The sequence below is a fragment of the Paroedura picta genome, chromosome 7 (genome assembly GCF_049243985.1).
Source record: "Paroedura picta isolate Pp20150507F chromosome 7, Ppicta_v3.0, whole genome shotgun sequence".
NCBI classification, from domain to species: Eukaryota; Metazoa; Chordata; class Lepidosauria; order Squamata; family Gekkonidae; genus Paroedura; species Paroedura picta.
Genome location: NC_135375.1, coordinates 115,752,196 through 115,764,478, shown reverse-complemented (window position 1 = coordinate 115,764,478; position 12,283 = coordinate 115,752,196). Strand labels below are relative to the sequence as shown.

The 12,283-nt window shown below is 49.1% G+C and overlaps 1 protein-coding gene across 8 annotated transcripts in view; it reads left to right on the top strand.

Moving 5' to 3' along the window:
• Positions 1 to 12,283, top strand: part of SLC44A2 (solute carrier family 44 member 2 (CTL2 blood group)) — a 97,654-nt gene that overhangs the window by 31,575 nt on the left and 53,796 nt on the right. For all 8 annotated transcript variants that reach the window (XM_077346123.1, XM_077346124.1, XM_077346125.1 and 5 more), the window contains 4 exons: positions 439 to 522; positions 4,613 to 4,725; positions 8,377 to 8,508; positions 9,134 to 9,233. In XM_077346123.1, the coding sequence (XP_077202238.1) occupies positions 439 to 522; positions 4,613 to 4,725; positions 8,377 to 8,508; positions 9,134 to 9,233 (429 nt within the window). The remainder of the gene's footprint in view (positions 1 to 438; positions 523 to 4,612; positions 4,726 to 8,376; positions 8,509 to 9,133; positions 9,234 to 12,283) is intronic.

The following is a 12,283-nucleotide window of genomic DNA, read 5'->3' as shown; positions in this document are numbered from 1 at the left end:
ACAGAGGGGCAGTAGGTGACATGAAAGACGCTGAAGTGCCACTGCCAGTCTGAGCAGTCGGTACTGGGCCTGAGGGTCAGGGCATTGGCATCTGTTCTCCCAGGACACACATGAAGGCAGCTTCATGGGAAGAGCTCTGACTGAAGGGGCTGCTTGAAAAGGAGACAGACTTCACCAGAGGGAATAGGGACAAGGCAGGGGGTGGGTCTTCATGTAAGCTGTGAGGAATAACACCTTCTCCAGTCAGGTGCAGGTGGGAGTTGTGCGGCCTCAGCCAAGAGGGCTGGAATAGGAGGGGGCAGGGGATTGGGGCCTCAACCGAGAACTGCTCGGGAACATCGAGGGAGGTCGCATGGCCCTTGAGAGTCTCCCAATGCTGAATGGAAGACAATAGGGTCATCTTCCCACCATTTCATTTCTTGCTGCTTTTACTTCTAGAAAAGCCAACGTGGTTCTCGAGGCCAGACAAGTGGCAATGAAGATCTTTGAAGATTACACTGTTTCCTGGTACTGGATCATACTGTGAGTTGAGAACTCGGTAGTTTGGCTGAAGTGTGGGATGAGAATGTTGCCAGTTTCTTTTCCCCCTTCCCTAAGGCAGAGGGAGATGAGAGGCTAAAAGCTTAGCACAAGTGTGTTTGTGTGTGTGTGTGCTTGCAGACACGTTAGGGTTGGGCACTTTGGTGCACCTTTGCTGCTTCAGCTGGCGTTCCGGCACTGTCTCTCCCCTCCGCACCACGGTGCTGGCCGCCTCAGCCTTCTGCGATCGCCAAAGCGGCCAAGATGCGCTGACACGCCCAACCCTAGCTGTGCAGGCATGCTTTTACACTTGTGATTGCTTTCTGTTTCTTGCATGCCCTCCCCAATTGTCCCATCGCATAATAGAACCCCTGCCATGAAGTTTTTCATCTGCAGTAACAAAGTGTCTGGGACAGGCCTAGAGACCAGTTGCCTGAACAATTGTTTCTTTAGATCAGGGTGGCATGTTCCACATCGATTCCCTTAGGTTTGCATGTCTCTTGGGTGTCTCCTGGTCTGGAGGTGAGTTCCTCTCGGTCACCCATCCCTTGGGAGTCCCTTTGTCCTTTCACCTGCCTTCCAGCGATGGCTGGGTTGCTGGGATGCCGAAGACCTTATCTCAGGCTTCAAATGTAAACAATAAGTATTAGGGTTAGGTGCTTCGGCTGCCAAAGCAGCCGTTCGCGCCCGAAGCAGCCAGCTCCGCAGTGTGTGGGGGGAGGGGCGGCGCATGCATGCAGGGGCAGAGCTCTGTGTGCGAGTGGCGACTGGCACCATGGCGCTGGCTGCTTCAAGCACGAACGGCCACTTCGCTGGTCGAAGTGCCCAACCCTAATCCATATACTTTGTATTGGGATGTTTCCACACCTGCTTTTGAACCAGACTAGCTGGCTCTGCTTTTTCACACTTTTTCAGATCAAATGGTCCCTTCCTGGGAATGGGTTTTACCCGCACAACTTTGGGGGCGGGGGCTCGAGCCTGTTTCTCCTTGAGCCCCCTTAGTACTGTGTCTTTGGCAATCCTTTGGTGCCTGCGCTGTGACTTCTCTGCTATGCTCCTCGATGTACCTTCCACGTAGCCTAATTTCAGTTTTGTCCTCATGCCTGGGACTCTTGTCTGTTGCTTTGAGGGGAACTTCCGTGCTCCCTGAGGTCGTGACCCAGGAGTCCCAACTTTTTTGAGCCTGCGGGAGTTCGGAATTCTAAGCACAGGAAAAACCTGGACCTTTAGAAGGAATAGGCCTTGAGCTGCTTTACAAAGCTTTCCACTTGCTTTTGAAATACTACAGCTATTGCCAATTTTTGACTTCTACAGTCGGTCTATGAAAAGAAGAAATTGACCTTAAGTATTAACAAAATTACCCATACAAGGGATTACTTGTCACTGATAAAATTCTGAAAGTACCAGCAGAACCGGGGGTACTTTGGCAAGTCGTCTTTGTGAAAATAAAGAAAAGACTTGTTCACTGAAGACTTGGTTGCAGCATCAGTTCCAGTATTTTCTCTGTTCTTTGTATTTTCCAACTGGACAGTCATTATTGGTAGAGCAGTTTTTTGCATTTGGAATTATGACATAGTATGCTGGCCACTGCCAAAAATGGCTGCCAGAGAAGGAGGAGCTAGTCACAAAATGGCTCCTATAGCTTACACTTTGTTAAGTTCCTTGTGCCACATGTGGCAGCATGTGCTGCCAAAGCAATGCTTTAAAAAGCCTGCAGTCAATCAGGTCTCAGGTGGCCAAGCAGAAGCCCCTGCTTGAAATGCTGGGGGGTCTGTGGCCTTTCCTGCTGTTCCTGATGTCTGCCTGGTTCAGACTTGCCTGCCCTCTTTTGTTGGCTAGGCTCCCAGTTATAGCTGCAGCTATATATCTAGGAGTCTGTGTGAGCCAGAGAGCCCCAGCTGGGAAGCATCTAAGGGACCAAGTGTCTGAAAACGAATGAGATGCAGGCAAGTTAAACAACTGCGCGACTTCACCTGCAGGGAAGGCCAAAGAAGTCTGGGCATTGGTGTCTGTTCTCCCAGGGCACACATGAAGGCGTAGTTCCACACACCCACCTCAGCTTTAGATTTAAAGACCAATACTTTCTTGAAAGCAAGACAGCCCACAAGGGTACAGGTACAATCCAGTTGTGTCCTGTGTTTCGCTGACTGCCGGGGGCAGACAATGACCTGGGGAGGCAGAGAGTGGCAGAAAAGTACATAGAGGAGACTTCCTAGGACATGGTAGAGGTCTTTCATTCCTGAGGCTATAGCTTCACTGAGGAGGTTTGTGGTACAGCCCCTTCCTGGGAGACTGTCTCCCAGGCCAGAAGGGGAAAAGTCAAGTGGGGCAAGGCACCCATGATGTTGTGTGGTGCTGGCTGGTCTCTGAAAGAGGAGGTGAGAGACTGAAGGAGCCCACTTTCCTTATGCTGGCCAAGGCCAGCTGTTGATGGGAGACTTCAAAGAGAAGCTGGGGGTGGCCGATGGTGGATGCGCCAGGACCCAGGCACCTGGCTGAAGAAGGAGGCAAAGGTAGAGTGAGGGAGTGAAGACAACTTCCCAGCGGTCCAAGCCCAGCTAATTTCGTATCTGAGAAAGGCAGGAAGAAGTATCTGTTGCTCCCTGTTTGCCTTTTCCTTCATGGACGCCCAGTTGCCCCTGAACCGTCTGAGTCCCACAGCCCTGCCAGTGTCCACAGGGTCTCCAGGAACAGGGCATCTAGCTGAGGCAAGGATCCCTCACGGCACAGACTCCCCTGTCAAAAATATCTCTCTGGGGATGGGAGAAGAGGGGCTTTAGGCCATGGGAGGGATTTGAACCTCACGAATGCAAAGAGTTGCATTTGGGTCAGATGCAACAGCCGTGTGGTAACTCCACCTGCTTGGCTTGGGAAGATTGTGAACTGCCTCAGTAGTCTGGAAGCTAGTGTGAGGCAGGACCTAATGTTGGTGCTGATATGGCCTGAGTAGCTAGGTAGCAGGTTCACAGCCAGGACATATGAGATAACATTCTGAAAGAAGTCCACCATACTTCATTCTTGTCCCCATTGGGTAGAAAAAACAAAGTAGTCCTGTGTTCACAGGGAATCCTCCATTTGTGGAATTTGCTGCCAGGGGATGCAGTGTTGTCCACAGAAATAAACAACTTTAAAAGGGGCTTGGTCATATTACTGGAGGATAAGTCTATCAATGGCTCCAAGCCACGGTCGTTGAGGGAAACCTCCACATCAGAGGCACTAAGCCTCAGAATCCCAGAACCAGGAGGCAATATCAGGGGAAGGTCTTGGCTTCTGTGCCCTGTTGTTGGCTGTCCAGAGGAATTGGCTGCTGTGTGAGACTGGAGACTGGACTAGATGAACCATTGGTGTAGTCCAGCAGGGCTCTTCTTATCCTCTTATGTTTGTTTAGGTGTTTTCAGTTGAATTCTCTCCCCAGCCACATAGTAAGTGGTGAAAAGTGGTATCACAGGAGGCTCCACAATTTGTAATGTTAATGTTCTGTTAAAGCTGAATAATGTTAAACCTAATTTTTTTTATTTTTGCCTCTAGGGCTCCCTTGCATGTTTGCTATAATCAAACAGTTCACAGTCCTTCTTTACCCCCTTGGCCGAGTGTGGAGTTTTTTTAAAACTCAATCCAAGCTACATTTTCAGTTCCTTTCCTACAATTCTGTCGTCGTTCACTAATCAGTTTGTTTTCCGGTGGACATTCACCTACAGCTGCCTGTATGTTACTGAACATTCCTAGTTAACCCAAACTAAGGAGCTTTTGCAAGATGAGAAAGATGTAAATGACAGGCCACTGTTTGCAGTTTGGTCAAGTTGTGACTCACTTATGGCAGCTCCTCCTGAGGTTTGCAAGGCATCTAGAAGTGGTTTAAATATGCTGTACTTGAAAAGAGAAGAGCCAGTTTATAACAAAATGATGATATGTGCAAATGGATGCTATAGTGGTGTTTCTTCTGGCATGGTGTTCTCTCCTCTTTTTTATTCTGTTTCAAGGATCCCATCTCACCATACCAGTTTTTCATTCTATCTAAAACAGTTGAAAATGGAGCCCTTCCACTGCCAGTTGGTACTGCAAGACTAATGACTCCTCTTTTTTGCATCTGCAGCGGTCTGGTGATTTCCATGGTGGTCAGTTTCATCTTCATCGTCCTGCTCCGGTTCCTGGCAGGGATCATGGTATGGGTGATGATAGTTCTTGTGATCCTGGTCCTTGGATATGGTGAGTTTGGTTAAGCCAGAACTCTTGAGCCCAGCAGAACCTGGTGCTCTGTCATGGATGGTCTAATTCCATATTTCTCCTCCCTCACCTGTTGTTTGCGGGTTTGCCGCGGTGCTTATTGCCCCTTTCTCTTTGCATTGCTTGTGTATGTGTTGAAACTGTTATGGGATTCTTTCTCAGTTTAGTCTCAATGGCTTCTACAGATTAATCAAGAAAATTCAGTGTCCATGGGAGCTTTAGAAGTTTACCTTTTATCTGGACTTCCATCCTGGTTGCCTGGCAGCTGCTACTGAGATAGCTATAGCTGCTATTTCTATTATTGAAAGATATGGCAGAACAGGCCTGCAGATCATTCCACCCCTACCCCTTTCAGGGGGTTCCCACCTCCAGAAGAGGTTTATTTCTCTCTTTCTCTCTTTCTGACCAATTATGCACGGCGGCAGCTACACTGGGCTGCCGCCATTCCATGGCGGCGCGGCAAGAAGCCCTGCCGTCCCCTGAGCATTCACAGGAGCTGACAGGGACGCCATAGGTTGTGGGGGCACAGCTTCTCTGATTATGCACAGGGCCAGACCGACCTAGCTCTCGCCTGTGTCCGTGGGGGTCCCAAGCCCACGGAAGAATCCGTGTTTCATTAATGCAGGTCTTCTGAGATCCTGGGTCAGGCTAGGCCTCGGATGGCGGCGATGTCATGCATAATCGGGTATTTTTCCCGAACCCTGTTGCTGCAATCACAGGCATTCTGGCCTGTGCATAATCAGTCTCTCTCAGGTAACCACTGCCACCAATGGCCTTTATAAAGGATTGCCTGCTGAGAGGCCTGAGGTCTCTGTGTCTCCCACTGCCCATTACCAGGCCACCATGGGGACAACTTATTGCCTACTGTGCCCCTGGATTAATTGCCAAATTACCAGCCTTCCACTCCTTCCTGAAGATCCCCTCTTTCAGTAGCATGTCCAAGGCAGTGGAGGTGTATGTGGTACAGAGAACCATAACCAGCATCCATGTTATAAAGCAGTGGTCCCCATCCCCTGGTCCGGAGACCGGTGCCGGTCCGTGTATCAGTTGGTGCCGGGTCGCGGCTCCTCCTCATCCTCCTCCCCGGCTGCTGTCTCGGGAGCTGCCCTGCTCACCTTTGATGCTCTCCAGCAGCCGCCATGGCTGGGGCTCCCCCTCAGCGTGGCACTGCGCAGCCGCTGCTGGAAGTCAGGGGCCACAGTGGGAAAGCAAGTGGAGCAGGGGTCAGGTGGCAATGATGTCCCTCGGCAAAAGAATCCCCCCCCCCCGGGCCTCAGTAAAATTGTCAAGCGTTGACCGGTCCCCGGTGATAAAAAAGTTGGGGACCACTGTTATAAAGTATTTATTTAAAAGAAAATGGTCACAAACATACTTTTAGGACAGCACCAGACTGATCAAGAGATTCCAAAAGAAATTGGGTGAAACGCAATCCTTCTGTCCCTCTTGCTAAACATGCCCTATTAAATGTTAAAATACAGGACAGGCTTCTTAAGACATTACAGCTTTCTATGGAGTTTCCATCACCTTAAAACTTGTTGCAGCTCTCCAGGCATCCACATGACCTGAGGTGAGAGGTCTGACTGCTCTGATGGATCCAGCACAAAAGAGACCTTTTCCCTTGTTCCCTGGAGTTTTATCAACTCTGTTTTCCCCACTAGGTCAAGATGGGTAAGAGAAGCATATCCTGTAGAGCAGTGGTCCCCAACCTTTCCGAGGTTGGGGACCGGCAGGACATCGGGGCGCAGCCCGCGGCCCGTGCGGGACACGCCCACGCATCGGCCGCGCCCGCGCATCGGGCCGCGCCCGCAAGCCGCACCCACGCATCGGGCCACGCCTGCGGCCCGTGCCCGCGCATCGGGCCGCGCCCACACGGGCGCGGCCGGCCCTGCTTCCCTCTCAGCTGGCGGCAGAGTGGCAGGGCAACCCCCGAGGCAGCAGCCGGGGAGGAGAACAAGGAGGAGCCATGGCCCGGTACCGTCTGGTGCACGGACCAGTACCAGTCACCAAACCGGGGGTTGGGGACCACTGCTGTAGAGTCCCCAGGAATATTCTAGCTAGTAAAATGAACCTCCCTCCCACTGATATAACTGCCAGAGTCAATAGGCAGGAAATGACGAGTGATGGCTGGTCGGGGGGGGGGGGGGGGTAGTTAAGTTAATTGTTGGTAAGTTGGGTATTTTAGTGATTAATTTTTAGAATGTTAATGTGATGAATAAAATATGTTTTATGTGTCCTTCAACATGTAGTAAACTGCCCCAAGCCCTTTGGGAGAGAGGCTGTTAAAAATGAATAATATCATCATCATATTGCCTTTTATTAGGCCCATTTGTATAAAGGTGAGCAGTTGACTGACGGGGAAGCTACTGGCTAGCCACCTCCTCTCCTGTCTGGTTTCAGTCCAGAGGAAAGAAAATTGTTTAAATGCTCAATTTCAAGCCTCCATAGTAAAGAGCACTTCTCTGCAAACCTTTTTTCTGCAAACCTTGAGCTATTTTCAGGTTTATAGAAAGATCTATCTTGCCTGTTGATGGCCCCAATCCCCAGATAGAAGTATACACAGATTTGGCTATGTTGAAACATCTTTGGATGCACACTGCTCAGTCATGTAAAATAAATGAGAGAAACAAGAATAAACAAAAATATTAAAGAAAAGCACATAAAAGTTAGTGCACAGAATAATGTAGGGTAACACAATACATATTAAAAGCTAAAAATGAATAAGGAATTATTATTTATTTATACTTTGTTTATATATTTCCACTGCAGAATTGTGCTTGGAGCTGCTGATCCCCCCATGCCATACAGCAGATAGGGCTCAGTGGAATGCTGCCCAGTACTGGAGTACTGGCCTTCCCCCTGGCCCAAAAATGCCGGCTTACATGAATTCCCTTCATCCGTAGATGCCTCAGGGGACTCACTCTAGCAGCAATGTGTATTTTCCAGAAATATACCGTTGTCCTCTGGAAATACCACTGCTGAGCTATATTCTGTGTTGGTGGGCTCCATATTCATACTGCCTGTTAGAGGCTGGTTAAATTGTCCACAAAAGTTTTATAATATTCCACGGTAAAAATGTCAGTTTTTAAAGCAAGAGCTATTAACCTTTTTGGAAAAGAATATTTATTTTATTCTGTTTTCCATACACTTTCTTGAGAAGATATCTTTTTTCCTGTATCAGTATGTTTCCAGTTCTGTACTTACTCAGGGAAGTAATCTCATTCTCAATCTTTAAATTTTTTTTTAAAAACCCTCATACATTTGGCAGGCACCAGAAAAGATATCTGCGGGCACCACGTTGGGGATTCCTGGTGTCAGCCATGTTGGCGTGTCATTCCTGAGGCCCTTAGAATTCCATAATGAACGTTTGTAGCTTACCCTTGTTCCAGTAATGCCAGGTCATCTGTTGTCTAGCATGACTTGTCCCTCTAAAGTCATTGTCGTCTTCTTGGGATGTGAACCAGGCCCCATAAAGGCTTGGGTCTAGACTAAGCATCATATTGCATCCCGTAGGGAATTTTAATGTTTGGATGCTAAGCTTGAAACAAAAACTAATGAGAATAATTTGAAGTATTCATTCAAGAGAAGAGACTCTGTCTTGTCCTGTCCAGTCTCACTGCTGGCTTTTTTTGGCAGGGATCTTTCATTGCTACATGGAATATGCTGCCCTGAAAGGTCAGGCTGGATCTGACGTCTCTCTGAAGGACCTGGGCTTCCAGACAGACCTCCGGGTTTATCTCCACCTCAGGCAAACCTGGTTGGCCTTCAGTAAGTGCTTTTCCGGGTGATAAGTGTCTCTCTCAGACAGCCATGCTCTGATGTGCCGGCGAATTTGTCTCCTTATGCATGATGGCAGAATTTTCTTCTCTGCTGTACAAGTATGGGAAGGAGTATGTAGGTCAGCGGAGAGCATCTGGCCTGCAGAAGGGTCCAGGGCCAATCCCTGGCAGCATCTCCAGTTAAAGGACCAGACCAGAGGTGATGGGAAAGACCTCTGCTTGAAATACTGGAGATATGCTGCCAGTCTGAGTAAACAGTGCTGACCTAGATGGACCAACAGTCTGATCCAGTATAGACTCTTAGAATCACAGAGTTGGAAGGGTCCTCTGGGGTCATCTAGTCCAACCCCCTGCACTATGCAGGACACTCACAATTATCTGCCCACCCACAGTGACCCCAGTTTCATGCCCATGGGATCCCCATCACCACTGAAAATCTCCAGAATCCAGCCAGCCTGGAGGGAATTCACCTGCCATCCCACAGTGGTGATCAGCAATTCCCTGGGCCGCAAGGAAGGGCCACAAGAGACAAATGTTGCCCACTCACTCACCATCTGCCTAAGGCAGCTTCAGGTGTGTTCATGTTCTCAGGATGTTTTCTGCTTCTTGTCTAGTGATCATCCTTTGCATCACGGAGGTCGTCATCATCCTTCTGCTCATCTTCTTGCGCAAGAGGATTCTCATTGCCATTGCATTGATCAAGGAAGCCAGCAAGTAAGTTTGGCTTTCCTCCTCGTCTTGGAGCAGGATCGTTGTCCCATATCCTACCTGTAAGACTTTGCTTCCTTTTGGACCTGGCTGGCCCAGGCTAGCCTGATCTCGTCAGTTCTCAGAAGCTGAACAGGGTCAGCCCTGGTTAGTGATGAGAGAACACAAAGACAGTCCAGGGCTGCTACAGAGAGACAAGCAAGGCTGAACCACCTCTGTTTGTCTCCTGCTTAAAACCCACCGTATCTTGAGGGTACTTTTCATCATCACCAAGACCTAGCTTGTACGGAAATTATTTTCTATAGCTAAGTTACCATAGAGCAGTTACTCTCAACCAGGGTTACTAGTAACCCCAGAATAGTGCCCTAGAGGGGTTACTCCAGTTAGAGGAGGGATTTAATTTAATCTTTATATAGGTGTAAAGGGCAGGGGTAATCAAACTGCGGGCCTCCAGATGTCCATGGACTACAATTCCTATGAGCCCCTGCCTGCATGCGCTGGGGCTCATGGGAATTGTAGTCCATGGACATCTGGAGGGCCGCAGTTTGACTACCCCTGTATTGGGGAGGGTGTCTCGGCTCGGTTCGGTCGCCTCGGTGATCACCGACACCCGAGGCAGCTAGTGGCGTGGAGAGATGGGGTGGCGGTGGCACACCATGTGGCACCTGCATACGGCTGCTGGTTGGCACACTGCAGCCTCCCCTCCACACCATGGCGCTGGCCTCCTGTGCACTGCTTGGGGCTTCAGTGATCACCGAGGCAGCCGAACTGAGACGACGCGCACAACCCTAGTCTGTATATCAGTCTGGAAAAGGAGTGGGAGGGACAGCTCCCAAAGTTGCAAGTGATCTCCAGATCTCTCAGATCATTTCCGCTGAGGAGGACTGCTGCTTTGCATGGGGGGCTTTATGGCAGCTGAGACAAAGGCTTCTCTGTTTTGCTCAGCTACAGCACACACAAAAATGAAACTGGCTTCTCATTTAACCAGCCTTTTGTTTTATTGGCGAGGCCATGGACGCTGTCAATGTGTGACTCCCGTAGGCGTGGAAGGGAGGCTTGGCCAGTTGACATCACTTCTGGGGTTACCTGGACGTTGAGGAATATTTCAAGGGTTACTCAAAGGGTGCGATGGAGACTAGAAAGTATTCTGTTTAGATAATAGCCATTGAGCAGGCAACTTACTTGTATGCAACAACAATTATAAGCATGTTCTCTGTTTAACCTTGTACCAGCAAAACTAAGCAGAAACTTCAGTGAGCTAATGACCGTTTATCGACAAAAGATTTCCCTCTTTTTTTAGGCAAGACGGTGAAATAATAGATGGGATACAATAGAAATACTGGGAAACCACATGCAAGGAAAAACCAGATCTCATAGCATTTCTCAAATGTAACTTGAATGTTGGAGCAAATGTAACTTGGCTTGGAGCAAATCACATTTTAAATACCTATCTGTGAATGCTTAAGGGAGCTTTGGAAGCTCAGCCTGCTCACTCAGCCATCCCACCGATACCTTCTGGGCTGTCCCGCCACAGTTATTCAGCTCTCTGTAGGATGCTTTCTGTATCACAGCTGCCATCAACACAGAGAAATCATCATAATCTTACCAAGTGATAGTTGTTTCTCAAAGTAATGCTGAACTATATCCAATAATAAATTTTTTTGCATCAAGATTTAAAAGGCTGTATTTTAACACTTGCTAGGAAGTAAGAAGCATTAATTGGCTGCCAAAGATAAAAGAGATCCTGTTTTTTCCCTGACCAGCTGGTGGATTTTGTACAAAGAAGTACTTAAAAAAGGGGACATAAGAACATCAGAAGAGCCCTTCTGGACGAGGCCAGTGGTCCCTCTAGTCCAGGGGTAGTCAAACTGCGGCCCTCCAGATGTTCATGGACTACAATTCCCAGGAGCCCCTGCCAGGGAACACTGGCAGGGGGCTCCTGGGAATTGTAGTCCATGAACATCTGGAGGGCCGCAGTTTGACTACCCCTGCTCTAGTCCATCCTCCTGTCTCACACAGTGGCTAAGCAGCTCCTCTGGAGGGCCAACAACGGGGCATAAAGGCCGAGGCCTTCCTATGATATTGCCCCAGAGGCTGACTGGGGGCAGAGGTTCCTCCCCCTCATTCAACATGGATAGTAGCCAACAATAGATTTATGAATCTCTCTAATCCCCTTTTAAAGATGGCCATCATTACAAATTCCACATTTTCATCACCCTCTTTGTAAAGAAATATGTGTATGTGTGTGTGTGTGGGGGGGGGGTGTTGGTCCACCCGGAACCTACGGCCCATCAGCTTCACTAGTGTTTTGGGAGAGGGAGAAAAAATTCTCCACCGCATTTATAATTTTATAAACTTCTATTATGTCTCCATTTAGCTGTCTATTTTTAACCTGCCAAGTCCCAGGCTCTTCCAGATTTCCTCAAAGGGAAGGTGCTCCAACCCCCTCATTATCTTGGTTGCCCTTTTCTCTACTTTGTCTAGGTCTGCAGTGTTTAGCATGTCTCCCCACTACCTTTCTGCACTAGCTAGCTGGTGTTCTGTCCAGTTCTGTTGGGACTGGAAAATCCAGCACAGTTTTCCAAACAATAAATTAAAGAGCTCAGTAATTAGAAACTCCCTTTCTCTTCTTCTGTCTGGAAGCAACTGCTAGAATAGCCTCCCTAGGACCCATTATGCACGGGGGTTTTAGCGCACATTCGGGGTGGAATGGCGGCGACTAAAATCACTGATAACGCACGGAGCCGGCTGCAACCGGCCGCAGCTTCGGTGCATGCCGCCGAAAAAGCCGCGTCAGTGAAACGCGGAAGAAAGCGCAGCTTCCGGGTGACCGGGGCGCAACCAGAAGCGGCGCCCGGATCGCCGCGTGCATAATTGGTTACTCTGGGTTTTGCCGCCGTCGCGCCCCGCCCTGTACATAACCGGTATGCGTCGCGTCTTCCCTCTCCGCGTTTTCCATGTGACCCGAAATCGCCGTTTCGGCGGCCGTGCATAATGGGCCTAGGAAAGTTTCAGAAGACAGCTGCGTTGGACTGTGGGAGGACATCTATATTCAA